Genomic DNA, 27566 nt, shown 5'->3' with positions numbered 1-27566 from the left:
GTGCCCCCCAAATCGGTCTTCGGAAATGGCCACTGGGTGGGGTGGGAGCCTCCCCCCACATCCCAGCTCCACCTCTGCCCCACCTGGGGGAGCTCAGCCCCCAGGAAGCTGACCTGGGACCCCCTCAGCCTGCACACCCCGAGGGGTTGCACACCTTATAAGGGGCTCTGAGGCCAGTGTGTGTGGGTCTGCAAGGATGGCTGTGACAAATCACCAAACTTGATGGCTTAAAACAACATGTTTATCAACTTCAGGCTTCGGGTCACAATTTGGGTCTTAGAAGGCTAAATCCAGGCATGGGCGGGGCTAGTCCCTCCCGAGGCTCCAGGGGAGTACCAACTTCCCACTTTTCCAGTTTCCAGAGGTGCCACATCCCTGGCTCACAGCCCCTCCCTCCATCCTCACAGCCAGCAGTGCAGCATCTCCTGTCTCTCTGCCTCTGACCCTCCCACCTCCCTCTTATAAGGACCCCGTGATGACACTGGGCCCCCCGGAGGATCCAGGGTTGTCCCCATCTCAGGGACCTTAATTCCACCTGCAAAGCCCCTGTGCCCCATGAGGTGACATGTCCATAAGCCCTGGGACCAGGCCCTGCCAGTCCGTGGCATCATTTTACCCCAGCCCCCAGCCTCCCCCACCTCCTTGCTGCCTCAAACACCCCAGTAGGTTCCCACCCCGGCAATCTTGCCTCCCCATCTCCAGCCTGGTCGGTGCCTTTGTTGAAGCCTCCCTGGCCCCCCAAGCTTGTGGCCGGATTCCTTCCACCCCTGCTCAGCTCACTGTCCACCTCCCCTCCAACTCAGTCTCTGAGCGCGGGGCCACATCTGTGGGGTCTGGTGGTGTCCCCAGTGCCCAGCAGAGCAGGTGCTCAATGCAGGTGAAACCAGTGAGTAACTGGACACGGGCTCTCCCCAAACCCCGCCTTCCCCAACCTCACGCGTCTCCTGGAATCTCGGACCAGGCGTCACTGACCCTGGGACTCAGGAGACCAGGACGGGCAGGAAGAGCGTGGACGGGTGGTGTCGCTGTGTGCGGCCCCCGAGCCTCGGGGCGCCCCGACCGTCCAGAGCCAGGAACATGGGCCGGCCTTGGTGGCGCCAGCGGACAGACGCATAGGTGTTGTAGCCGTTCTCCTCGATACGCTCCCGGAACCTGCAGTGCGCAGCGCAGAACCGCTGCGGGGTGGGTGGTGAGCGGCCCCGGACACGCCCCCCGGACACGCCCCCACACACCTCTGCTCGCACCCCTGACCGCCCTTTGCACTTCCACTCACCGACCCATAGAGTCTGCCAAGGCGGTTCATGGCCACGTAGAAGCCACTGTGCACCGCCTTGAGCACCACGACTCCCACGCGGATGGATCGGATCTCCAGGACGCCTGCAGGGAGGGGCTCTGTCAGGGCCTGCCCACTACCCACTCCCCTACTCTCCCCGCTCTCTCTGTTCATTCATTCATTCACGCGGGAAACATTCCCCATTGGAAACATTTCCCAAGTACCTCCTGTGTGCTTGGCCCTGTGCTGGGCGTGGGGACGCACCAGGGCCCATGCAGGTCCTACCAGCACCTGCCCTGAAGCTGTGGGACTGACGGGTGGGGCAAAGAGTACTCCAGGCCGGGGCACGGGGCGTGGTGGAGGGGGGAATGGCAGGGGTGGGAATCAGTGGGGAAGAAGTAAGGCCTTTCTCAGGAGGCCAGCAGAGATCATCCCCAAGCTTTGCTGTAGCCGGGAGGGGGTCAGTCAGGGGTGAGAAAACCAAGTCAGAGGAGGTGAGTGCCTGTGTGACAGATATAGACCCCTGGCAATGGGCACAGGCCCCGTGGGCCTTGCCCACAGTCCCCACACTGCTGTTACCATATCTGACGCTGACAGCTCGGCTAGCCAGGGCCGTGTCTTTACAGGGGAGACACCGCCCAGCCAACGGCCTGGGGGTGGGGCACAAGGTGTTCAGATCAACGCTACCTGCTAACACTGCTTGAGTGCCAACTGTATGCCAGGCATCGTATCCCACCAAGCCCACACGCATCTCCAGGAGAGAGGTGCTGACTGTGCCCACTTTCTGCATGGGGAAACTGAGGCCTGAGAAGTGGCAGAGCCAGTTTCTCAGGCCCTGTTGCTGGATGGGTGACCCTAGGGCAGCCCTGCCCCATCTGAGCTGATGCTTCCTGTCCAGTGGAGCAGGGTTGGGGGACAAGCCCCAGCTCACACTCTGAGCCCCACCCAGGCATGGGGGCCTAATCTGGAGTCAAAACCCTGCCTTCTGGTGTTCAGCCTGGACTTGGATGCCTTTGGTGATGGGGCTCTCACCCCATGTCCCACAGGACATTTGCACCTGCTGTTTCTTGGGTGAGACACCCAGTTCCAGGTGGGGAAACCAAGGCTCAGAGAGAAGCAGTGCCTGTCCCAAGCCATCCAGCAGAGCCAGACTTCACCCCCACCAGGGCCATCCTGCCTGGCCATGCCCACCACTGAGCGACCGGCCTAGCCAGTGCCCCTGTCCTTGCCCTCGTCTGGTGAGACTAATGAGGGCCTTGAGAGCCCCAGATGAAAGCAACTGGGAAGGGCAAGGTGATTATCTGCCCTAATGGTGGTGATTCAGGCAGTGGCCAGCACTGCCTCGGCTCCCCCACTCCCACTCTGCCCGGCCTCAGAGATGCAGGGAGACTCAGACAGGCCTGGGGTCACTGACCGCCCTAGCCTCCCTTTTATTGCCAATCTCCTCCTTCTCTTTCTTTGCCCCTTCATCTCCTCTTGCCTCATACATTCCACAAACACTTATTGAGTGCCTACTGTTTCCTGGTCAGGGCAGCAGGGATGTGACACCAACTCAGTGAGGTTCTGGGCACTGTAGAGCCCCAGCTCTATGCCCCCACCTCCCACCCCAGGTAGGTCATTTGCCTTCTCTGTGCCTTAGTTTCCTCATCTGCCAAGTGGGTGTCCAGGAAGACATAGAGGGGACCCCAACCCAGATGGGCCCTGAGTTTGGTATTACAGGGTGGGGAGTTCAGAGTTCAGACTCAACTCTGCCCTCACCTCATTATGTGCGAGGCCCATGGAGGCTCTTCCCGGAGTCCCAGCTTCCCCTCCCTTTCCTCTCTGGAGTCTCCGTGGTCCCAACCTCAAATATCTCTCTGAGACCCTTCTGCTGCTGAGCCAGGCCTGGAGGTGGGAGCTTCCCGTGTGAACTTGACCTCAACTGTCCAACCCTCCTTCCAAGTGTGTTGGACCTATTTTATAGTTGAGGAAACTGAGGCTCCAGACGGGAAATGACTTGGCCGCCACCACGCAGCCGGAGGAGCCTCCAGAACCTCCCTCAAGTGAGAGAAGGAACGAACAGTGCACAGAACCTCATTGAGTTGGTGTCACATCCCTGCTGCCCTGCCTTGCCTTTGCTATTGCCTTTGTCCGCCTATCTGCCCTGTCCCCCGCCCCCGGGCAGCGGTCCCGGCTACTCACTGTCAGGGTTGTCGCGCCAGCGGGTGCCTTGCACGCGGCCGCTGGAGTCCACGAGCAGGAAGAAGTGTGTTGAAGAGAAGAGACGCCGCCAACGCACGTCGCCCTCCAGGTGCGGGTAGCTGCGCGGTCTCCGCGGAGTGTTTGGTGTCCCCGCGGCGCCGGGCGCCCGTGCCAGCAATAGCCACGCCAGGCCCAGCCATAGGCGGCCGCGCATGGCCTCGCGCCGCACTCGCCGCCGGTTCTCGCCTCCCCGCGAACATCCGCGGCTCTGCCATTGCAAGATCAGCGAGCCGAGCAACTGACCCAGCCGCCCCACGCAGGCCAATTGGAAGCTTCGGGGGCGGGGCCAGCGCCAGAGGGGGCGGGTCAGGATGCGGGGCGAGGCTATGGTCAGGGAGCCGGCCAATGCGGCTCCTCAGGGGCGGGGCCAGGCCGCAGGGGGCGGAACGACTACGCTCCGGAGCGGGGAGCGGGGAGCGGGGAGCGGGGAGCGGGGCGGGTGGGCGGCCCTGGCAGATCGAGGAAAACCCTCCGGTCACTGCGCGTGTTTGTCTTGCGGGGTGGGGAGAGCGGTGCTTCTCCTTGAGTCACCAGATTGGTCTGCACGGATTGCGGGCGTGTGTTAAAGAGGTGGACTGAAAAAAAAAAAAAAAGAGGTGGACTGCAGAAACCCACAGGGAGTCAAGAGACAGAGAGACATAAAGACAGAGCCAACGGTGTAGGGAACTACCTTCATTATCTTGTACTAATAATAACCTACCCACTCTAGTATTCTTGGACTTCCCTGGTGGCTCAGACGGTGAAGAATCTGCAATGCGGGAGACCTGGGTTGGGAAGATGCCCTGGAGGAGGGCATGGCAACCCACTCCAGTATTCTTGCCTGGAGAATCCCTAGGAACAGAGGAGCCTGGAGGGCTCCTCGCGTCCATGGGGTCGCAAAGAGTAGAACACAACAGAGCGACTAAGCAGGAGCAGCATAATGGAAAAGAATCTGAAAAGGAATATGTATGTATAACCAAATCATTTTGCTATACATGTGAAACTAACACAATTTTGTAAAAAAATTTTATATACTTCTTTTTGGCTGTGTTGGGTCTTTGTTGCTGCACACAGTCTTTCTCTAGTTGCAGCGAGGGCTACTCTGGAGTTGCGATGAGGCGCATGAGCTTAGTCGCCCCGTGGCATGTGGATTCTTCCCCTACCAGGGATTGAACTGGTGTCTTCTGCATTGGCAGGTGGATCCTTAACTAGGGAAGTCCACAACGTTGTAAATTAACTACACTTCAATTTGTCAAAAAAAAGGTTTAAAAAGAGAGACAGAGCCAGAAATAGAGAGACAAACTGAGAGACAGAGACAAGAGACTGAGAGGGAGACACAGAGAGACAAGAGATAAAGCTACAAGGAGAGACAGAGTCAGTTGGGATAGAGATGGGTAAGACAGAGACAGACAGTATGAGAGAGACTGAGAGATGGAAAAATTGGACAGAAAACAAGAGACAGAGAGCTGCCCGGTAGCCAGAGGTTGGGATGGAAGTTCTGACCCAAATGTCTGTCCGTGTTACTCAGACCTTTGGACTGGGTGGGCATGCCCAGGAGTACAGCGGGGTCAGTCTACCCTTCCAACTGGAGCTTCCTGAGAGCCAGGTTGGCGGCTGGGGTTCCACTGAGGGCTTGGTCTGGGGAAATGTGGTAGAGGAGCAGGCGAACTATTTGAAGGATATTGTGAGCAGAGGTGTTTGGGTGGGAAGGTGGCTGACAGGAGGATGGAGAGGTGGGCATGTCCAAGGCCAGCCAATGGGAACAAGGATGCTGACCAAGGCCAGCACCCATCCCTAGCATTTGGCTTTGCCCATCCAAGGGGGTAGGAATGGGGCTACCTCAATTACACCCACACCTGCTTGTCATGTACAGACACACCCAGAGCCCTGGGCCCCACGAGGTGAGTGCAGTAAAGCTTCATAGACTCAGCCAAGCAGCAACATTGCCAAGCAGGGAAACCGAGGCCCAAGCAGGGCAGGGCCTTCCCCCAAGCCCCACACAGGACACATGCCTGGCCTCAGAGCCCTGCCTTTCAGCTTCTGGTGCCTCGGTCCTACAGCCACAGCTACAGAAGGCACATTTAAGCAGCACTGGGGTGAGAACATGGTGACAAGCCTGCCCTAATGGACTTCTGGGGGGGCAACCAGTCCAGCCAGATTCGTGGCCAACATGCCTCCCTGGTGGCTCTGGGGCTCCCCCACTCCACTTCCTGCCCAGTAGGGTCATGTGGGGGTGTGACAGACACCCAGGACTGAGATGGGGGTCCTGCCCAGCCCATCTCCTCACACTCAGAGGGATTTGCCCATGGGCATCACCCTCCCAGGTCTTGGCTCCTCCTCTGGAAGACAGGGCAGGAGAGGTGGGCCGGAAGGATGGATGAGATAGTCCATGACCTTGCTGGTACTCCAAATGACACCTTCGGTCCCCTCCCACCAGAAGCTTGGTCTTCCCTTCCTAGACTGTCCCAACCCCACCTGCCAGGAAGACAAGATCCAGGACTGACTCTGTGTGGCCAGGGTGTGGGGGAGCACGCCTGGAAAGACAGCTGTGCTCCAGGTGCTTCTAACAACAGCATCACTGAGATAGAGTTCACACATGACACAGTTCACTCAGGAAACTGCAATGAGTGCTTTTAGCACAGAGTTGTCAATGCTTAGCTCTAATTCCAGAGCATTCCATCTTCCAAAGAGAAGCCCTGTCCTCAGCAGCAGCACTTCCACCCCCTCCCCCAGCCCCTGACAACCCAGTTTCTCTGTCTGTGGATCTACCTGTTCCGGACATTTCCCATCAGTGGAATCACACCCTGTGTGTCCTTCTATGTCTGCTTCTCTCACTGAGCATCGTGTTCTCAAAGTCCATCCATGTGGTAGTGAGTGTCAGGGCTTCTCTTCTTTTCATGACCAAGTGATGGTCCCTGTGTGAAGGGACCATATTCTATCGATCATCCATAGATGGATTTGAGGTTGTTTCCACATTTTGGCTGTTGTGAATTGTGCTGCTGTGGACATTCATGTACAGGTTTATGTGTGAACCTAAGTCTCCATTTCTCTCATGCAGGTACCCAGGAGTGGAGCTGCTGGGTCATATGGTGATTCTGTGGTTGCCTTCTTTTTTTTTTTTATTAAATAATTAATTTATTTGCCTCTGTAGGGTCTTAGTTGTGGCAGGCAGGCTTCTCTAGTGGCGGCACACAGGCCTTGTTGCCCTGTAGCATGCTGGGTCTTAGTTCCCCAAGCAGGGATCAAACCCACATCCCCTGCATTGGAAGGCAGATTCTCAACCACTGGACCACCAAGAAAGTCCCTGGTTGGCTCTTTGAGGGCCTTATTCCACAGCAGCTGCCCCATCTTACATTCCCGCCAGCTGTGCACAAGGGCTCCAGTGTCCCCACCTCTTCACTGGCAGCTGTTATGTGCCATGGTTTTGACTGCAACCACCCCAGCGGGGTACAGCAGTGTGTTGCTGTGGTTTTCTGGAAGACATCAAGCCTGTGGACAAGTTATGAGAGCAGCACAATGAACGCCCTGTTCTGGGAGTCCTCAATTCTTCATATTATTTATTTCCATCATCTGGAGGATGCAGCAAAACCACACTATGCAGCCATGAAAAAAGAGTAACCCTCTGTACACACAACGTGGATGACTTTCAGAACAAGAAGCAGTTGGACACAACAGAGGTCTGTCTATGGGACAGTCTGGAAAACCAACCCACCCACCGTGTGGACTGTCCAAAGGGTGTCATCCTTGAGAGCAGTGATGGGGGATGTGAGAGGGTTTCAGGGGTTGGGTCTTCTCTGGAAAACCCTTGTGTTCTGGAAGATTAATTGAACTGTATTTTTGATGTTTGCAGTGTTCCATGTTTTACCAGGAAAAATACACACGTGTGGTCTGTTTCTGTACATGGCTATTCCAGAGTCAGCCTCTGACATTCGGCTACTTCACCCTTAAGCCTGTTGTTTCAATTGTTTTTTTTTTTTTTTTTCCTTTTGGTCAGGCTGCACAGCTTGTGAGATTTTAGTTCCCTGACCAGAGATTGAACCTGGGCCCTCTGCAGTGAAAGAGCCAAGTCCTAGCCACTGGACCACCAGGGAATTCCCAAATGAGCCTTGAACCCTGAGGTCCTCCACAGAAGCCAGGCTGCAACATCATCCCTCATCCACGCTCCAATGTCCCCACTTGTCACTGTGACATCCTCCAACACCTTTTTTTCTCATCCCAAATCCAGGTGGGGCAAATGAAGGGCCCTCCCTTCCCCTTTGTCTCTGTGACTGAATGAATAAAGATCCACAAAGACGCGTCTATATTCTAACCCCCGGAACCTGTGGATTTGACCTTATTTGGAAAAAGTCTTGGCAGCTGCCATTAAATTAAGATCTTCAGACAAGGAGATCATCCTCAGGGGCCCTAAATGCAGCTGCAAGTATCCTTATGAGAGACACAGACTCAGAGCAGAGACCACGTGACAATGAAGGCAGAGGATGGAGGGAGGCGGCCACCAGCTCAGGATGCCTGGGGCCCCAGAAGCTGGAAGAAGCAGGAAGGACCTTCCCCGGGCGCCTCCGAACAAGTCACGGCTTTGCCCACACCCTCATTTCATCCCAGTCATGCTAGTTCTGAATGTCTTGTCTGTAGAAATATGGGAAAAGACATATCTGTTCTCTGAGACACCAAGTTTGTGGTCATTTGTTACAGCGGCCCAGAGAATCTGATGCATTGCCCTTCCATCTAGAGAGTTGCCCTTGCCTTTCTCAACACGTCTTCTTTTTTTCATTAATTGTTTATTGAAGTGTAGTTGATTTACAATATTGTGTTAGTTTCTGCTGTATAGCAAAGTGAATTGGTTATATGTATACACACATCCACTCTTTTTTACATTCTTTTCCCATATAGGTCATTACAGAGTATTGAGTAGAGTTCCCTGAGCTATGCAGTAGGTCCTTATTAGTTATCTATTTTAGTAATTCATTAGTTATTTTAAAATTATTTTTACTTTTTTGGCCATGCTGTGCAGCATGTAGGATCTTATCCCCCGATCAGGGATCGAACACATGCCTCCTGCAGTGGAAACTTGGAATGTTAACCTCTAAACCTCCAGAGAAGTCCCATTAGTTATCCCGTTTGTTTTTTTTAACTCTGCTGGCTCTTTGTTGCTGGAAGTGGGGCTACTCTTTGTGGCGGCGTGCGGGCTTCTCATCATGATATCTTCTCTTGTTGCAGAGCACAGGTTACAGAGCCAAGGCTCAATAGCTCATAGTGGCACATAAGCTTAGTTGCTTCAAGGGATCTTCGCCAACCAGGAATCATATCCATGTCTCCTACACTGGCAGGAAGATTTCTGGGACCACCAGGGACCTCTCAGTTATCTATTTTATATATAGCAGTGTGTGTATGTCAATCCTAATCTCCCAAGTTATCCCCCTCCTTCCTTTCAACACTTCTGAAGTCTCATAGAGAGTCCCACAGCCTAAACTCATCTGATCGTCTCTTTGTTTGATCTGGGTGAGATGTTTTGGCATCTATTTGGTGTGTTTGCTGGCATACATGAACAGCTTCTGAAATGTAGTCTTGCCTAAGCCCCAACATCTCGACACCACGCCCCTCTCTTAAGGACATCTGTCTCCACCTGTCTCATGGGTTATTCATATTTTCTTGCTTCAGTTTTACAAGGAAATGTGATATCCCCATCAAGAGTGGAAAACCAGAGCCACACACTGACTCACTGACAGCTGAAGAAGAAATACAAAGAGAAGAGACCGTGTGGCAAGGTCTCAGAGCAGCAGGACCCCAGCCTGGGAGATTGATGTGGTGACACAAGGGTGGCACCAAGAGAGACCACCCCCACTCAGGTTCAAGCAGAAACCAAGAGGAGAAGAGCTGGCTTGTGAGGAGACACTGCTTTAGGGCATGTGATGTCCCAGTGAACAGAAGAGAAAACTGAGGCAAAAGAATTCAGAAGTCTTGGCTTCCAGCCCAGGCTCCTTGCACTGCCAGCCTGTGGGGATGTAAGCGGCTGTCTTTAGGTCTCAGGGAGTGGGGGGGGGGGCCCAGCTGACTCAGCATACCCCGCTCAAGGCCAGGAAAGCAACCCCAGGTGTGAGTCACTTCTGAGGTCACGGCCCCCCAGGGCATATTGGGGTGGAATAGGTGGGTTCCAGAGGACGCTGCCATCTGTTGAAAACATTCCCAGCCGGTGGCATCACAGCGCACAGGCCCGCGTGGGCAGCTGCGTCTGGAATGTGCTGTCAAGAGCTCCCAGACTTGGGAGTCTGGCCCCTTCAGAGTTCAGGTCCAGCCTCTGCTCTCGACACTGACACTGGGGAGACTGAGGTCTGAGCATCTGGAGATAGGGGTCAGCTTGAGCTGAGGCCCCAAGGGCTGCTGTGGTGTGACCCCTGAACACCCTTCCAGCTCTGTCTCTGCTTCCTCTCTCCCACCGGTTCACGGATCACAGCCTTGTCATGGCGAAGGGGCTTGCGTAACTCAGTGCAGCTGTGAGCCATGCTGTGTCGTCCCACTCAACATGGACGGGTCAGGATGGAGAGTTCTGACAAAATGCAGTCCACTGGAGGGGGAGATGGCAGCTCCCTTCAGTATTCCTGAGAATCCCATCAACAAAAAAGGCAAAAAGATATGACACCAGAAGATGAGTCCCACCCCTCCAGGTTGGAAGGTGTCCAATATGCTACTGGGGAAGAGGGGAGGGCAATTACTAAGCTCCAGAAAGAATGAAGCAGCTGGGCCAAACTGGAAGTGATGCTTAACTATGGATGTGTCTGGTGATGAAAGTAAAGTCCAATGCTGTAAGCAACAATATCGCGCAGGAACCTGGAATGTTAGTTCCCTGAATCAAGGTAAGTTGGAAGTGGTCAAGCCAGAGATGGCAAGAGTGAACATTGATGTTTTAGCAATCAGTGAACTAAAATGGACGGGAATGGGTGCATTTAACTCGGATGATCATTAAATCTATTACTGTGGGCAAGAATTCCTTAGAGGAAATGGAGTAGCCCTCATAGTCAACAAAACAGTTCGAAATGCAGTACTTGGGTGCAATCTCAAAAATGACAGAATGATTTCAGTTTGTTTCCAAGGCAAACCATTCAACATCATGGTAATCCAAGTCTATGACCCAACTACTTATGCCACAGAAGAACTATACAAAAAAGGTCTTAATGATCTGGATAGCCACGATGGTGTGGTCACTCACCTAGAGTCAGACATCCTGGAGTGTGAAGTCAAGTGGGCCTTAGGAAGCATTACTATGAACCAACTAGTGGAGGTGATAGAATTCCAGCTAAGCTATTTAAAATCTTAAAAGATGATACTGTTAAAAGTGCTGCACTCAATATATCAGCACATTTGGAAAACTCAGCAGTGGCCACAGGACTGGAAAAGGTCAGTTTTCATTCTAATCCCAAAGAAAAGCAGTGCCAAAGAATGTTCCAAGTGCTGTACAACTGCACACATTTTACATGCTAGTAAGGTAATGCTCAAAATCCTTCAAGCTAGTCTTCAGCAGTATGTGAACCAAGAACTTCCAGATATACAAGTTGCTGTACAAACCAGGTTTAGAAAAGGCAGAGAAACCAGAAATCAAATCGTCAACATTCATGGGTCATAGAGAAAGCAAGGAAATTCCAGAAAAACATCTACTTCTGCTTCATTGACTACACTAAAGCCTTTGACTGTGTGTGTGCTTAGTCGCTCAATTGTGTCCAACTCTTGCGATCCCATAGATTATAGTCTGCCAGGCTCCTCTGTCCATGGGACTCTCCAAGCAAGAATACTGGAGTGAGTTGCCATTTCCTTCTCCAGGGGAATCTTCCCGACCCAGGGATTGAACCGGGTCTCCTGCACTGCAGACAAACTCTTTACCGACTGAGCTATAAGGGAAGCTTGGACTGTGTGGATTACAAAAACTGTGGAAAATTCTTAAAGAGACAGGAACGCCAGACCACCTTACCTGTCTCCTGAGAAACCTATAGGTGGATCAAGAAGCAACAGTTAGAACCAGACATGGAACAATGGACTGGGAAAGGAGTACGTCAAAGCTATACATTGTCACCCTACTTATTTAACTTCTATGCAGAGTACATCATGCAAAATGCCAGGCTGAATGAATCACAAGCTGGAATCAAGATTGTCAGGAGAAATATAAATAACCTCAGATAGGCAGATGATACCTCTCTAATGGCAGAAAGCAAAGAGGAACTAAAGAGCCTCTTGATGAGGGTGAAAGAGAAGAGTGAAAAAGCTGGCTTAAAATTCAACCTTCATAAAACTAAGATCATGACATCTGGTCGCATCTCTTCATGAAAAATAGAGGGGAAAAAGTAGAAGCAGTGACACATTTTCTTTTCTTGGGTTCCCAAATCACTGAGGACAGTGACTGAAGCCATGAAATTAAAAGACACTTGCTCCTTGGAAGGAAAGCTATGACAAGCCTAGATAGTGTATTAAAACGCAGAGAAATCACTTTGCCAACAAAGGTCTTTCTAGTCAAACCTTTGGTTTTTCCAGCAGTCATGTATGGATGCGAGAGTTGGACGATAACGAAGGATGAGTGCGCCTCTTCCGGGGACGGCATCTAGAGGCATTCAGGATGGTGCAGCGTCTAACGTACCGTCGTAGGCTGTCCTGCAATACAGCCTCTAACAAAACCAGCCTGTCCCGTGTCCCTGGTAATAGAATTGTTTACCTTTATACCAAGAAGGTTGGGAAAGCACCAAAATCTGCATGTGGTGTGTGCCCAGGCCGACTTAGAGGCATTCGTGCTGTGAGACGTAAAGTTCTCATGAGGTTGTCTAAAATGAAGAAACACGTCAGCCGAGCCTATGGTGGTTCCATGTGTGCTAAATGTGTCTGGGACAGGATCAAGCGCACTTTCCTTATTGAAGAACAGAAGATCGTTGTGAAAGTATTGAAAGCACAAGCACAGAGTCAGAAAGCTAAATAAAAAATGAACCATTTTTGAGTAATCAAAAAAAAAAAAAAAAAAAAAGAAGAAGGCTGAGTGCTGAAGAACTGATGCTTTTGAACTGTGGTGCTGGAGGAGACTCTATTGAGTCTCTTGGACTGCAAGGAGATCAAACCAGTCAATCCTAAAGGGAATCAACCCTGAATATTCATTGGAAGGACTGATGCTGAAGCTGAAGCTCTGACACTTCAGACACCTGATGCAAAGAGGTAACATTGGAAAAGACCCTGATGCTGGGAAAGATTGGAGGCAGAAGGGAGTGACAGAGAATGAGATGGCTAGATAGCATCACAGGGGAGGCTGGTGTGATGTAGTCCATGTCAGAAAGAGTGGGACACAACATAGCAACTGAACAACAACCACCTCTCTCCGAAACACTGCTCCAGTTCCAACAGTTTATCCACAATTGTTCTCACCTCAAGGCTTTTGCATTAGATAGGATTGCAACTTGAAGGGAAGTTACACCACTTATTCCTATTATCATCCTTCACATACCAGCTGATCCCAGAACAGACACTCCCTCCCCTGACCTCAGCTTCTCCACCTGAATGATAAGGTGGGGATACCTTTCAGGTCTGATTCTAAAGCTCTGGCCTGCTCACCCCTGAGTGGGATCTGCCTGGAGACTAGGGTGGAGATGTTCCAGGCTCCAGGGAGTATTTCATTCCAATTATCATTGCTCTCCCCACCCCACTCCACTCTGGCCTTGGAAACTTGGAAACTAGTGGGTAAACAGAGGCCAGAAAGAGTGAATGAGGGTAAAGTTTAGGAAACACCGTGATGCAGCTCACCCTTGGCTTTGGGGCTTGGAGTCAGATGGACCTGGGCCTTCATTCCAGTGTCTCTGGAATGTGATGTGTCTTCGGGCAACTTTATTTACCTTCTGAACCTCAGTTTCCTCCCGATAAACTGGAGATAGTAATAGTTCCCTCCCCAAAGCTATCATTGGATCAATGAAGATGGACAGGAATCTGTAAATTGCAGAATGCTGTCCTAATTATTTGGCATGCGTCGGTGCTCAGTCGTGCCTGACTCTTTGCGACTCCGTGGACTGTAAGGCCCCCAGACTCTTCTGTCCATGGAATTTTCCAGGTAAGAATACTGGAGTGGGTGGCCATTTCCTCCTCCAAGGGAACGTCCCTACCCGGGGATGGAACCCGTGTCTCCCGTGTCTCCTGCATTGGCAGGTGGAGTCTTTACCACTGAGCCACCTAAGAAGCCCAATTATTCGGGGACTATTCCTTAAACCAGGGGTCCCCAACCCCCTGGGCCACTACTCGTGTCCTTTGTGGTCTGTTAGGAACCCAGCTGCACAGAAGAAGGTAAGTGGTGAGGAAAACCCAAGCCATCTTCCTCCTCCCCCGCCCCAATGGAAAAAATGTCTTCGAAACCGGTCCCTGGTGCCAAAAACATTGGAAACCACCGCTTTAAACAGAAATAACAACAAACCTCAGGTTCCAGGTCCTCCCAAAGATGGCTTAGAGTGTTGCCCAAACAACGGCTCTGTCCTGCCCCTCCTGGACAACGAACAGCCAATCAGCGGGCACTACCGGCTCATGCCCCGCCTCCAGGGCCCGCTGCTTCCTGGGAGTTGTGGTTCTCCTGGCAATTCCCCGGCTCATAGTTTCTTCGCGGCCGCCGTAGGCCACGGAACTACAAGTCCCGGCGGGGGCAGGCGGCGCAGGCGCGTTGCGGTGGCACGGTGGTCCCGCGTGCAGGCGGCATGTCGGCGCTCCGCTGTGGCCGCTGTGCGGCGGGGCTTCGGAGGGCCCTGTGGCCGAAGGGCCACCCCGGCCTCCTGGCCGAAGAAGGTAACGCGGGGGAGGCCAGGGGATGACGCCGGGACCGCTGCTCTGCCCCCTCACCCGCCGCCGTGACCTTTGGCTTCTCGACCCCAGGGATCCCGCTAACTTGCTTAGACGATTCTGCCGAACCCAGTGACTGTATCCCGCTGTCAGTCGCCCTTTTGGGCCACTCTACGGACCGGGGTCGTCGGTGCACTTTGACCTTTGATTCCTGGGTTCTTTTTGTAGTCCCATGACCCACTATTTACGAATTAGAGTTTAACCTTTGAACTGTCTATGCTTTAGTTCACGGAACCTTTTATCTTCGAACTCACGCCCCAGTTTCCTTTTTCCCTTACCCTGTGGTTTTCCCTTTGAGGTGTGTGTCCACTGATAGTTGCTTGGTCTTCAGGGTTCCTTTGCCCCGGATCCTGTGATTCCTGACCCTGCTAGGGCCCTCCCTGCCCTTGACACCCGGCCACCTCAGTCTCCCTGGTCTCTCCCGCAGGGGCCCTCGGTGGCATCTGGGGCCGGAAGAGGAGCTTGTCTGCCAACGCTTGTGAGCAGGACCGCCGGAAGGACTGCGGCCACGCAGAACTGCTGGAAGGTGAGCGTGATCCCAGGGCACTGGTCCTGATGCTCCTTTCTCACTGTCACCCCGCAGACCACGCTGCTGGGTGCCAGCTCCTTCGTTCCTCCAAGGTTCATTGGTTCCACCCCATTGAGAAGGGTTGTCAGTCTGCAAGATGGGGTGACTCACTGGGTCCTGCTCTCTAGTGGTCCAAGGGCCCCCTTGGTGCCACTGTGAAGTGAATGCTGTGTGCAGTGAGCTCTTATAGTTACCTCGTCTTCCCAAACCCACCAGAGGCTCCCACTTTCCAGATGAGAGAGTGAAGTGAAAGTTGCTCAGTCGGGTTGGACTCTTTGAGACCCCATCCACTGTACAGTCTATGGAATTCTCCAGGCCAGAATACTGGAGTGGGTAGCCTTTCCCTTCTCCAGGGCATCTTCCTAACCCAGGGATCGAACCCAGGTCTCCCACATTGCAGGCAGATTCTTTACCAGCTGAGCCACAAGGGAAGCCCAAGAATACTGGAGTGGGTAGCCTATCCCTTCTCTAAGGGATCTTCCTGACCCAGGAATCAAACCGGGGTCTCCTGCATTGCAGGCAGTTTCTTTACCAACTGAACTCTCAGAGAAGCCCTGATAGATGAGAGAGTTGAGGCCCAAATTGTGGCTGGAGAGACTGGCCTGCTGTGTGCAGAGCTGGGCTTTGCCCTGTCACGTGCTGGACTTCAATGGTCCTGGCTCAACTTCCCGGGCTTGGCGCTTGATAGGGTCTGCTGGTGGTCTTTGTCACTGGGGATGGACAGCCAGGTCCTGGCATCTCCAGAGCGAGCTGCGAGCATCATTGTCCCCACCCTCTCGGGTGTCCAGTGCTTCCTGCTTCCCTCCTGCCTCGCATCCAGTGAGTGGCCAGGGATATGGCCAGGGATGGGGGAGCCTTTGAAAAGAAAAGTCTGATTTCAGAAAATCCCAAACGTGCAGAAGTGAAGCCACAGGTCTTACCAGCTTTAAGAGCCTACCTTCTTTCATTTCTCACCCACCTCATTCTTTTAAGGCAAAACCCGGGGTCTGAAAATGTGATCACTTCGTGTCACTCCCCAGTCCCGAGCCCTCCAGCTGTATCCTTTCTGGCAGAATTCTGTCTCCACCCCCACTGAGGGCCTCAGAGCCCTGTGGTTTCTGCCAGTGTCCTTGGCTTCTGCCAGCGGGATCTGTGCACCTACTTGTCCCCGGTCACCCCCCAGGGGTTTCAGATGTGGTCACCTCGTGCCCTTTCTGGCACTTTGCCACTGACCATCTCCCGCACATTCAGAAAGTGTCTGCTGACTTTCCGTCCACTGAGGTGGGGGACTGTGCCTTTCTTGTTGCTGTGTTTCTGCTCCAGACTGGCCCTCCTGTCTCTGGGCTGATGTTACAGTGAGAGGCGTGGGCAGGAGACAAGTACCATTGGTCCTCAATGTTTGTGGATTCTGTGTTTGCAGAATCTCTTACCAGCTGAACTTTACCTGAAACCCCAGTCAATGTACATCTTCTCAGCTGAGGTGGAGCTGTTTGACACTTTTGTCAATAGGCGTTGTCAATAGGCGTCCTTTTCAGGGTATATCTAGAGCCCTGTGTTTGCATTTTGTGCTGTGTGTTGGTGGTTTAGCAGTTTAAAATGGCCCCAGGCATGGTGCTGCAGGGCCATCTTGAGCCCCTCAGCTCCAGGGGGCTGTAATGTGCCTTTTGGAGAAAATCTGTCTGGTGAAGTTGGTTCAGGAATGAGTTCTAGCAGTATTGGCCATTGTATATGTGTATATCACGAATATGTGTATGAAATCAGGTGTATCAGATGGGAAAACTCACACCAGGGTGATATATGGATCTGCTGGTGGGAGTGTGGCCTTGGGCACTCAGGAGCCCTGTGTTCCCTGGGTGCGGTTGTTCCCTGTTCACCAACTCAGTAGCCCCAAACTCCATAGAATCATGAGAGCTGGCTCTCTGTGAAGCAGCACAGGGCAGGGGTGGGCTGTGGCTGTGAACGCTTGGGGCAGTGCATGTGCAAAGGCCCTGAGGCTATTACAGCTGGAGTGGCGATGGGGAGGGGAGGCAGGGATTCAAGGAGGCAGGAGCTGTGGGTAGATTTTGAAGGCAGAGCCCCAAGGAGGCGCTGACTGGCTGGACCTGGAGGGAGAGAGCCCTGGGAAGGACAGAGCTGCCGGGGCGGGAGGATGTAGAGGAGAAGGTGGTGGACAACTCCAGGAGCTCCTTCCGGCCTGGGTTCAAGCAGCCCAGGCAGACTTGTGTGGGGCAGGTGGGCATGCATGCCGAGGATCTGGGGGTGTTTGGTGGTCAGTAGACACACACCCAGGACTGAGCCCCCCTCCTGACAGTGGGGTCCCCTGACGTCTCTCTCCCCACAGTGCTCGAGGCACGGGTGCGGCAGCTGCAGGCTGAGGGCACGGCAGAGGAGGTGACAGTGAAGAGGGTGGCCATGGCTCAGGCCCCGGAGGCTGGTGGCATCTGGCCCCTCAGGCAGGCCCCAGTGGAGGCTGAAGGGGCCGCCCCCGAGCTCAGCAGCCACTGGGTGCAGAAGCTGGACAAGGATCAGCAGCTGACAGAGAAGCGCTGGCAGCAGCCGGAGGGGAAGCAGCCGAAGACGGTGGAGAAGCCGATCTGGGAGAAGCGTCTGCGCATGGAGCCGCGGCTGCTGAGCAGGAAGCTGGCGGGCCAGCTGCAGCAGTGGGAGCGCAAGAGGCCGCAGAGCCCCTGGGAAGAGCAGCTGGCCCGGCTGCTGCAGGAGGCCCCGAAGAGGCTGAAGCGGGAGGCAGATGAGGGCTCTGAATCCCGGCTGGAGGGCCAGCGCCAGAAGCTCCTGGCCTTCCTGGAGTGCTGCCTGCTCACGGGCCACCTGACCCTGGCCCACCACGTGCTGGTTGCACAGCACAGCCGGGCCCCGCAGCAGCACCTGCTCACACTCCCCATGTACAACACCGTCATGCTTGGCTGGGCTCGCCAGGTGAGGGGCTGGGGTCGGAGGCAGGAGCCAACTCGGGGCACCTAGATCCCAACTCTGGTCTCTCAGCCTCAGGAATCAGGCCTTCAATTTTTATTATGCTGACTTTTTTTTTTTTAATTGGATTAGAGTTGATTTACAGTGTTGTGTTAGGTAGCACAGCAAATCAGGTATATCTACTCTTATTGTTGTTGTTCAGTCGCTAAGTCTTGTCCAATTCTTTGTGACTTCGTGGACTGTAGCCCATCGGACTCTGTCCATGGGATTTTCCAGGCAAGAATACTGAAGTGGGTTGTCATTTCCTTCTTTATTGATTTATTTCTTAATTGGAGGAAAATTGCTTTACAATGTTGTCTTGGTTTCTTCTGCATAATGCTAATCAGCCATAATTATACAAATATCCCCTCGCTGTGAACCTCCCCCCAATCCCACCCCTCTCGGTCATCACAGAGCACCAGGTTGGGCTCCCTGTGTCACAGAGCAATTTATTGCCAGTATCTGTTTCACACATGATCATGCATATATGTCGCTGCTGCTTTCTCCATTTGTCCAGCCCTCACCTCCCCCCCACCCCGTGTCCACAAGTCTGTTCTCTGTATTTGCATCTTCATTCCTTCTCCACAGTTAGGTTCATGGGCACTGTTTTTCTAGATTCCATATCTATGCTTTAATATACAATATTTGATTTCCTCTCTCTGCCTTGATTCATTCTATCTAATAGGCTCTAGTTTCATCCACCTCATTTGGACTTACTTTTCAAAATTTGTTTTTTTTTTTATGACTGAGTCAAATTTCATTGTATATATGTACCACATCTTTGGGGCTTCCCAGGTGGCACTCGTGGTAAAGAACCCGCCTGCCAGTGCAGGAGAGATGAGACGTGGGTTCGATCACTCGGTCAGGAAGGTTCCCTGGAGAAGGAAATGGCAACCCACTCCAGTATTCTTTCCTCCCATGGCGGGCTACAGTCTGTGGGGTCTCAAAGTGTCTGACACGACCGAAGTGACTCAGAATGCAATGAACATTGAGTTACATGCGTCTTTTAGAATTGTGGCTCTCTCAGGGAATATGCGCCGTAGTGGGATTGTTGGGTCATATGGTAGATTTATTCCTAGTTTTTTAAGGAATCACCATACCATTCTCCATCAATTTACATTTTCAGCAACAGGTTGAGAGAGCTCCCTTTTGTCCACATCCTTTCCAGCATTTATTATTTGTAGAGAGTTTTTGATGATGGCATTCTGACTGGTGTGAGGTGATACCTCATTGTAGTTTTGATTTGCGTTCTTTAATAGTGATGTTGAGCATCTTTTCTTGTGTGGCCATTTAATAATTCTTTAGACTTGTTAATTATAAGCCACACGTGGCCTTCAATGGAAAATGTGAAAATGACAAAAGGGCCAGAAGACAGCACACGCATGGTCCAGAGCATTCCTGTGTGGTTACTCAGCCAGGGTGCCGGTGCAAGGGGCCCTGTAGGCCCTTCTCAGGGCAGCCTCCTCGATGCTCCTGTCTGGCTCCCGTCTGGTTCTCTGTCTAGCTTATTCACATCCCACTCTGGGGTGGTGTGGGATGTGAACCTTATGGTGCAGCCATCCGCAGCTGTGAATTTCCCTCTGGGTGCAGCTTTAGCCACTTCCCTCAAGGGAAGTGCTCTTTTCACTTGTGACTTCTCTGACCTGTGACCGCTGAGGAGAGTTGCCTAAGCACCCTTGTAGAGACGGCTTCCCCAGCACCCTCCCTGCTGTGCATCTGCATCCTCATCTGAGGAGCATCGGAGAAAGTCTTAGTGCCAGTGAAGGAGGGAGGCAAGTATGGGTGCAGCTCCTGGAGGCAGGTTCTCAACAGGGCCTCAGCTGTGCTGACTCACGCACAGAATGGGGCCCAGAGCAGCCTGGCAGCACTGGGAGGCACCAGAGTCTCCATGGCAACAGTCACAGGGGGTTTCCTGCTTGCGTTGTCTTTGTGGGAGGCCTGCTCAGTTCCAGGCGTGTCTCCTTTCCTGCGGTGCTGGCCCTCTGGCACCTGCCATCGCCATCGGAGAGTTTTGTTAGAGCAGCAGGTTTCTGATTAGACGAGCTTCCTGGGGCCCCAGAACACCTGAGCGGCTTCCAGCGGTAGACACTCGTTTTCTATTAGTCCCAGAGGCCTGACGTTTGAGGTCAGGGCAAGGCAGGCCCCCCACCCCTGCATCCCATCCTTCCTTCCTGCCTCTGCCGGCTTCTTGGCAGCGATGTCCCTCAGGCATGTCTGTGTCCCCCTGACCTCTGCCTTGGATGCCATACAGCGTCCAGCGTGACCTCATGTGACTGCACCTGTAGAGACTATTTCCAGACGAGGCCCTCTGCTCAGGCTCCAGGTGGATATGTCAGATGGCCCTCCTGTTTCTGCCATGTGCTCCCCTCGATCCACACTTTTCCCCTCCCCTCTGGGCCTTGGCTTTCCTATCTGCAGAATGGGGAGCCCTGCTGGGTTTTGGGAGCCGTGAAGGCTGTTGCTCAGGGCTTCAGGCACTGGGGGCAGGGGGATGCTGTGCAGGGTCTGTGTGTGTTTTTCTGGTGGTGGTAACGGTCCTATGAGTTTAGAAAGGCAGAGAGATGAGCTGGTTCTAGACCAGCTGTGTCCAGTGGTGCTCTCTGTGACCTTGCCAATCTCCTTCAGCTGCACCAGCCTCCTGGTGCAATGCCCATCTCTGTGGCACCTCTCCTAGATCTTCAGGGCCAAGCGGAAAGTGCTGGCTGAGTTGGCTGGGAGGCCTGTGGTGGGGTAATTGGGGGAAGGAGCAGGTGCCCCCCCGTACCTCTCCTTGCAGGTTCTCACCCAGCCTGGTCCCTCCAGGGCTCCTTCAAAGAGCTGATGTACGTGTTCTTCATGCTGAAAGATGCCGGCCTGGCTCCGGACCTGCTGTCCTACGCAGCCGCCCTGCAGTGCATGGGGCGCCTGGACCAGGATGCCAGCACCATCCGAAGGTGGGCGGGGGGGGGGCGGTGGTGGAGCTGGGGTGGGACCCCAGGGGCTCCCCGCCGGTGCTGATAGCTGGGTGCACGTGCCCTCAGATGCCTGAAGCAGATGGAGCAGGACGGGCTGTCGCTGCAGGGGCTCTTCTCGGCCGTGCCCCTGAGCACCGAGGAGCGGGCGGAGCTCCTGCGTGCTGTTCGCAAGGCCAGACCGGCCTTCAGCCCCCAGCCGCCACCCCCGCCTCCCCCCCAGGTCAACACCTCGCCCCTGCTTCAGGAGATTTATGCCAAGGTGAGTGGGCTGGCATCTGGGAATCTGAAAGGGCTGGGTGGTCACTGGGCGCCTCGGCCCCTCCTCTTGTCTCTCCTGGCAGCGCTGGCCGCCCCCACCCCATGCTGGTGGATGGGAGGCTGTCCTGTCCAGGGGGGCCCACACCCTGCCATATTTGGTTTCCACATGGAGACACACCTTAGGCACAGTGTGGGGGTATCGTAGGGCCAGTGTACCCACCTGAAACTGCACAGCTAATGCTGTAGGTGGCACAGGGTGCATGAGGCGAAGCCACCTCCCAGGGTGGAGGAGAGCATAGCATCCAGATCCCTGGGGCGACACAAGGAGTTTTCTTTTTTTACTGGGACAGACTTCTCCTAACCTGCAGTTCACCTTTTAAAGTATAATCCAGTGGGTTGTTTTTAGTACATTGATCTCTACTTTTAAAACATTCATAACCCTGAGAGGAAGCGCATCCCCATCAGTGGTCACTCTCTACCCTCTCCCTGGCCCCTGACAACGTGGAACCCACTCTGTGTGGATCAGCCTGTTCTGAACATTTCCCATCAGTGGAATCACACCCCATGTGTCCTGTGTCTGCTGCTGTCGCTGAGCATCATGTTCTCAGAGTCACGTGGTAGCGAGTGTCTGGGCTTTTTTCACGGCTTAGGGATGCCCATGTGTGGAGGGACCACGTAGTGTTTATCTATCATTCCTTGGTGGACACTTGACCACCATAAACCAGACTTCTGTGGCTGTCTGTGGACCAGTCTGTGTGTGGATGTATATTTTGGGTTTGCTATCTTTAAGTGTACCTATCTTTAGGAGGGTCACACAGTTCACACAGTTGCAAGTTGGGAGAGAAAACGGCAGCATCCGGGGCCTCACACTGTCTCCAGCACCTCCCCCCACCCCCACCCAAGGCCTGGGAGATGCTGCGCTACTCTGGTGGGTGGAGAGGTCAGCAGTGGGGCCTCACTGGCAGCCTGTTGCCCCAGCAGGACCCCTCTGTGTCCTACCCGAGGCTCCACTTGTCCCTGAAGGAGCTGCAGGGCCTCTTCCGACAGCAGCTTGGCGTGGAGATGGCCACCACTGTCACCGTGGAGTCCGTGGAGAAGGCCCCGCTCCTGACCAAGGAGGTCCTGCAGGCGGTAAGGGGCTGAGGGTGCTCTTGCCTGCTGAGCTGGGTGTCCACTGGGCAGGGTCCGTGCCAGCACCCCTCCCACCAGGTCCCCTGAGCCAGGACCTCTACCACCAGGCTGGGCCAGGTTGCCTGGGCACAGTGCTGACTCCTTGTGCAACCCTGCCCTGTCCCCTCCCATCCCCAGCGGAAGACCCTGGCGGCCTTGCGCGCGGAATGGGAGTCGGTGCTGTCCCTGGAGCTGCAGAAAACCAAGGAGAGTGAGGCCCGCGCTGCTGCAGAAGGCCGCCTGTCCCTCTTCCCCTACCTGTGCCTGCTCAGCGAGAAGGACTTAGTGGGGCTGCTGCTGCAGGTGTCACATCAGGAAGGGTGGGGCTGCTGCTGTAGGTTGGGGGGCTGTGGGAGGAGTACTGTGGGGGGGGGGGTCAGGTGCTCCCGATGGAGCATGGGGCTTACGGTGCTATCCTCCGGGGCTGCCCCTCAGACCCTGCAGGCGCTGCCCCCGCATGGAGAGTCGCTCCTCTTCCTGGCGCACGAGCTGGGCCTGCGTGTGTTGAAGAGGAAGCGGCTCAGGAACCAGGTGGAAGAGCTGGAGCAGCGCTACTCCGAGTACCTGCACCTGCTGGCCTCGGACACCCAGGTGAGGCCGGGAGCCTGAGCAGGGGAGCCCTGGCAAGGAGCTCTGGGGAGCCCAGGCAGGGTGCCTCAGGCCTCAAGCAGAGGTCCGCTCCCCCTCCCCCCCTTGCCTGGGGTGGCCAGATTGGCCCCCAGACTCCACCTCAGTTTCCTCACCTAACCCTGCTCGTTGCCAGGGGCTGAGCAGGGGTCTTCAGCTCTGCACCTGGACCCTCAGGTCTCTGAGCCACCCTCCCGCCCACAGGTAGCAGAGCCCTGCCTGCCTCGCCAGCACTGGGAAGCGCTGGGCATGCCTGAGGTGCCCCGGGAGCAGCCCTGGCCTGTGTCTGTGCTGGTGCAGCTGGGCAAGCATCTGGCAGAGGTGCTGGTGCGAGCTGTGCAGATGCCCAGCAGCCTGGCAGCGCCCCGGGGCCCCAGCACACTCATTCCTGTGCTCTACCACGTGTATTCCTTCCGCAGCTTCCGCCAGGTGTGACTCCGGTGGGGTTCCTCCAGTCGTGTTCCTCAGCGCTGGAAGGGGGAGAGGGCACCCCAGGGGCTGTGGGGCTCTGGGATCCTGCTGTGGCTCTAGACCCTGAGGACCTGGACTCAGAGTCTCGGCGTCTGAGGGGACTCTGGGGTCTTCCTCCACTGCCTTACAGCGTGCCCTGACCTCTTGGCCTGTCCTGCCACCAGATCGGGATCCTAAAGCCGCACCCAGCCTTCACACAGCTGCAGGAGACAGCGGCGGAGCGCACGCTGATCTTCGAGTCCACGGAGGTGCCCATGCTGTGCCCACCCCTGCCCTGGACGTCGCCACACTCGGGCGCCTTCCTGCTGAGCCCGACCAAGATGATGCGGTCCCTGGAGGGTACCCAGCAGCACCAGCTCCTGCTGGAGCACTGCCCGCCCGCTGAGCTGCATGGCGCTCTGGATGCCCTCACTCAGCTGGGCAACTGCGCTTGGCGCGTCAACGGGCGCGTGCTTGACCTGGTGCTTGACCTCTTCAGAGACAAGGGCTGCCCCCGCCTGGGCGTGCCTGCCCCGCCCACTGAGGCCCCCCGGTCCCCCGAGGGCCGCCAGGCCCCCAAGGGCTGTCTGCTGCCCGAGGCCTCACCTGCTGACAAGGCGGAGATGCGGCGGGAGCTGGCACGGCGGCTGAAGGTGGCGCGGGAGATGCAGAGCCTGCGCGCAGACGCACTCTACCGCCTGTCGCTGGCCCAGCATCTGCGGAACCACATCTTCTGGCTGCCGCACAACATGGACTTCCGAGGCCGTACCTATCCCTGTTCACCACACTTCAACCACCTAGGCAGTGACCTGGCCCGTGCGCTGCTGGAGTTTGCCCAGGGCCGCCCGCTCGGCCCCAATGGCCTCGACTGGCTCAAGATCCACCTGGTCAACCTCACAGGGTTCAAGAAGCGCGAGTCACTGCAGGCGCGCCGCGACTACGCAGATGCGGTGATGGAGGACATCCTGGACTCAGCTGAACGACCCATGACGGTGGGCTCTGACCCCTCACCATCGGGCCCTCCCAGCCGCCCCAGCACCCACCTTGGAACCCCGCAGGCACCCTGACCCCCTGCTTCTTTCCTGGCACTCTTCTGCTGGCCTTTTGCTCTGTCTTAGGCCATGGACAGCACTGCCACCTCTCATGCCACAGTGGCCTTCTCTCCAGGCTGGTCCCCTCCCTGGTCTGTCCATCGCTCTGGTCCTCTCCAGGCCTCCAGGGCCTCCTTATGTCTTCCTACCACCTGGGCCCAACCAGCTGCTGCCTGTGCCCAGGAAGTACTCCCAGGCTGGCTCTGACCCCACTGGTTGGGGCCTGGAGACCCTGGGCCCAGCCTCACCCTGCGTACTACCCCCCCACAGGGCCGGAAGTGGTGGATGGAGGCGGACGAGCCCTGGCAAGCCCTGGCTTGCTGCATGGAGATCGCCCAGGTGGTGCATTCCCCTGACCCTACCACCTACATCTCCCACTTTCCAGTTCACCAGGTGAGCTGGGGGACCCTGCTGTGGACCATGCCTGGCCCTTGTGCACTCGGCCAAAGTTTTCTCAGGCTAAGGAGCTGAGGGATGGCATGGTGTCCACTCTGCACTGGCTGGTATTCCTGGGTAGGGCTTTGTGTCTCGGTTCCCCGTTGCAGGGGTTCATGGCCGCCTATCAGTGTGTGGGTCTAGGGCAGTCTTGCCTAAGCAGAGCTGGGGAAACAGGAGCCCCCAACCACAGACATTGGCCCACCTCACCCAGCTCCTCACTGTCCACCCCCTGCCCAGGATGGCTCCTGTAACGGCCTCCAGCACTATGCCGCCCTGGGCCGGGACAGCACGGGGGCCGCCTCTGTCAACCTGTCTCCCTCTGACCTGCCGCAGGACGTGTACAGTGAGGTGGCTGCACAGGTAGGCACCATGGCCCCCCCACCCCCATGTGCCCTGATACCCCAGACCCACCAGGGTCTGGATGCTGGACCCCATGGCCACCAGCTGTCACCATACCAGGCTGTGAGCAGGGTTCCCGGGAGGTGTCAGCGGGGGTGACCCACAAGAGGAGAGGAAACTTCCACCTCTGGGTGGGTGGCCCCACCCACTGCCCCTGCAGGTGGAGGTATTCCGCAGGCAGGATGCCAAGCAGGGAGTGCGGGTGGCCCAGGTGCTGGAGGGCTTTATTAGCCGCAAGGTGGTCAAGCAAACGGTGATGACCGTGGTGTACGGGGTTACCCGCTATGGCGGCCGCCTGCAGATCGAGAAGCGCCTCCGGGAGCTTGAGGACTTCCCCCAGGTACGCATCCAGTAGTAAGTAGTTCTGACAGAGGGGCTTGGCTCTGCCCCCTGCGGGGTCCCCCAGAGCAAGCCCACCCCTGAGTGCGGGGCAACTTCCTGCGAGGGACCCCGAACCCTATCCACCCTACTCTTCTCCAGGAGTTCGTGTGGGAGGCATCTCACTACCTCGTGCGCCAGGTGTTCAACAGCCTCCAGGAGATGTTCTCTGGCACCCGGTCCATCCAGGTGAGGCCTCATCCTCCCCCTGCCCCGGGCTGTGGCCCCAGACCTGGCCCTTCTGACTCAGTGCCCGTCCCTGCAGCGCTGGCTGACTGAGAGTGCCCGGCTCATCTCACTCACGGGCTCGGCCGTGGAGTGGATCACGCCCCTGGGCATCCCCATCATCCAGCCCTACCACCGAGACTCCAAGGTCATGGTACGTGCCGTGCCCCACCCCCACCCCCGCTGAGCAGGGCAGGACTCACCTGTGTGTCCCCCATGCCCACCCTGCAGATAAAAGGCGGGCTCCAGAGCCTCACGTTGAGCAGCAGCGTGGACACCAACCAGTGAGTGTGGGTGCGGGCAGACATGCAGGAGGCCACCCAGGTAGGGACGGGCGGGGACCAGGCTGTGGCCAGGCTCTGAGTCCTGACCGTGTACCCTACTCACCCCCAGGAAGCCCAATACGCTGAAGCAGAAGAATGGCTTCCCACCCAACTTCATCCACTCACTGGACTCCACGCACATGATGCTCACTGCCCTGCACTGTTACAGGTGTGCTGGTCAGGGTCCTCATGTGGGGGAGGGGCTCCGAGTGTGAAACTGGCCCTCTGAAGGTCCCCCAACGTGCATGGACATTCTAGGGGCGGGCAGAGGTGTCTGGTTTATTCTGAGCTCCTCTGACCTGGTGGGGAAGTGTTGACAGTTGTTAGGAACAGCTGCTCACATGGCGGGGGGTGGTATGTGTGGCTGTTCTGAGCCTGATGTCCACCGGAGTTTTGTGTTCCTGACCACCCTCCCTTGGGTGGCTACCCTGGGATGGAGCCCTGTGGTGGACATGGGCCCAGGATCAGCAGCCCCCTACAGGGAGCTGAGAGGCAGCAGCTGGGGGTGGGTGGCAAAGAGGCATCTTCCTGAGATGAGAACTTGTCATCTACCTGCTGAGTGGGGTGTGCACACAGCCAGCCACTGGAGCACACAGGGGTGCGGGCAAGAGGAGGGTGGGCATCACTGAGTGGTGGGGAGTGGCTTGAGGTGAGAACTGGGTCAATGGTGAGGCTTGGGGGAGGTATGGATTGTGGGGACGGGGCCTCGAGGTGCAGCGCCTCCACAGGAGCCCCTCATTCTGGCTGCAGGAAGGGCCTGACCTTCGTCTCGGTGCACGATTGCTTCTGGACTCACGCGGCGGACGTCGAGGTCATGAACCAGGTGCGGCTCTGCCCCCACTAGCGGCTTCGCACCCCCAGCCTCTTCCCCACCCCTCCTGACCAGGGAGCCCACTCTCCACGCCACTTGGGCCTGGTTTCTGGCTGCTGATGCCCTCCACCCCTGCTTCTGGTCCCCAGGTCTGCCGGGAGCAATTCGTCCGACTGCACAGTCAGCCCATCCTCCAAGACCTATCCAGGTTCCTTATCAAGCGGTTCTGCTCCAATTCTAGGTAAGGGTCCCCCTCCTGCCGGCGCTGCTACTGTCCTCTCCCCAGGCTGTCCTGGCCTCACCCTCACCCTGTCTTTGTCTTCAGAACCTCCAAGAGCATGTGGGTCTCCAGGCTAAAGGACACACTGCTGTCAGTGCCTCCGACAGGTAGGACCCTGAGCCGGATAGCCACCGCTGCGGGCTGGGGGCAGAGCCCCCAGAGCCCGCCCACAGTCTCCCTCCTCTCTGCAGGGACCTTTGACCTGGAGCAGGTGAAGCGCTCCACGTTCTTCTTCAGCTGACTGCCGGGCTGCTCTGTACTCTAGTGTGAATAAAGGTCTGTCGCCACATGGGAGCTGCTGCCTGGGGAGGGG

At 55.8% G+C, this 27566-nt stretch overlaps 3 protein-coding genes across 7 annotated transcripts; 2 read left to right on the top strand and 1 right to left on the bottom strand.

The window, feature by feature from the left end:
• Positions 1–223: 223 nt before the first annotated feature.
• Positions 224–14153, bottom strand: FGF22 (fibroblast growth factor 22). Of its 2 annotated transcripts, none has more exons than XM_020901397.2 (4): positions 13917–14153; positions 3455–4089; positions 1274–1377; positions 224–1152 (listed from the first exon to the last, which is right to left on the bottom strand). In XM_020901397.2, exons 2-4 carry the CDS (start codon positions 3666–3668, stop codon positions 934–936), a joined length of 537 nt encoding a protein of 178 aa, XP_020757056.1. In that variant the 5' UTR covers positions 3669–4089; positions 13917–14153; the 3' UTR covers positions 224–933. The 2 variants fall into 2 exon arrangements, with proteins under 2 accessions (XP_020757056.1, XP_020757057.1); XM_020901398.2 differs by having other exon boundaries at positions 224–1175; positions 13917–14147.
• On the top strand, positions 12063–12497 carry LOC110142301 (large ribosomal subunit protein eL34-like). Its single transcript, XM_070465249.1, has one exon. It carries the CDS (start codon positions 12093–12095, stop codon positions 12444–12446), a length of 354 nt encoding a protein of 117 aa, XP_070321350.1. The 5' UTR covers positions 12063–12092; the 3' UTR covers positions 12447–12497.
• On the top strand, positions 14140–27540 carry POLRMT (RNA polymerase mitochondrial). Of its 4 annotated transcripts, none has more exons than XM_070465245.1 (21): positions 14140–14278; positions 14760–14858; positions 17221–17816; positions 20652–20782; positions 20870–21062; positions 22043–22192; positions 22370–22534; positions 22667–22822; positions 23063–23287; positions 23494–24300; positions 24670–24792; positions 25075–25197; positions 25397–25576; positions 25717–25803; positions 25880–25993; positions 26071–26123; positions 26233–26331; positions 26913–26985; positions 27123–27214; positions 27299–27360; positions 27445–27540. In XM_070465245.1, exons 1-21 carry the CDS (start codon positions 14191–14193, stop codon positions 27492–27494), a joined length of 3666 nt encoding a protein of 1221 aa, XP_070321346.1. In that variant the 5' UTR covers positions 14140–14190; the 3' UTR covers positions 27495–27540. The 4 variants fall into 4 exon arrangements, with proteins under 4 accessions (XP_070321346.1, XP_070321345.1, XP_070321348.1 ...); XM_070465244.1 differs by having other exon boundaries at positions 22040–22192; XM_070465247.1 differs by lacking the exon at positions 23063–23287.
• The last annotated feature ends 26 nt before the right edge of the window (positions 27541–27566 follow it).

Source organism: Odocoileus virginianus, chromosome 3, assembly GCF_023699985.2.
Source record: "Odocoileus virginianus isolate 20LAN1187 ecotype Illinois chromosome 3, Ovbor_1.2, whole genome shotgun sequence".
NCBI lineage: Eukaryota > Metazoa > Chordata > Mammalia > Artiodactyla > Cervidae > Odocoileus > Odocoileus virginianus.
This window is presented reverse-complemented; position numbering and strand designations above follow the sequence as displayed.

Excerpts from the sequence above, each read along its gene's own strand:
- FGF22 (XM_020901397.2), bottom strand. The coding sequence starts at position 3,668 with ATGCGCGGCCGCCTATGGCTGGGCCTGGCGTGGCTATTGCTGGCACGG. Across the intron at positions 1,378-3,454 it reads CTGGCGCGACAACCCTGACA|GCGTCCTGGAGATCCGATCC; the intron begins GTGAGTAGCCGG and ends CCCTCCCTGCAG. Across the intron at positions 1,153-1,273 it reads TTGGCAGACTCTATGGGTCG|GTTCCGGGAGCGTATCGAGG; the intron begins GTGAGTGGAAGT and ends TGCGCACTGCAG.
- LOC110142301 (XM_070465249.1), top strand. The coding sequence starts at position 12,093 with ATGGTGCAGCGTCTAACGTACCGTCGTAGGCTGTCCTGCAATACAGCC.
- POLRMT (XM_070465244.1), top strand. The coding sequence starts at position 14,191 with ATGTCGGCGCTCCGCTGTGGCCGCTGTGCGGCGGGGCTTCGGAGGGCC. Across the intron at positions 22,535-22,666 it reads TAGTGGGGCTGCTGCTGCAG|ACCCTGCAGGCGCTGCCCCC; the intron begins GTGTCACATCAG and ends GCTGCCCCTCAG. Across the intron at positions 25,994-26,070 it reads ACCGAGACTCCAAGGTCATG|ATAAAAGGCGGGCTCCAGAG; the intron begins GTACGTGCCGTG and ends CCCACCCTGCAG.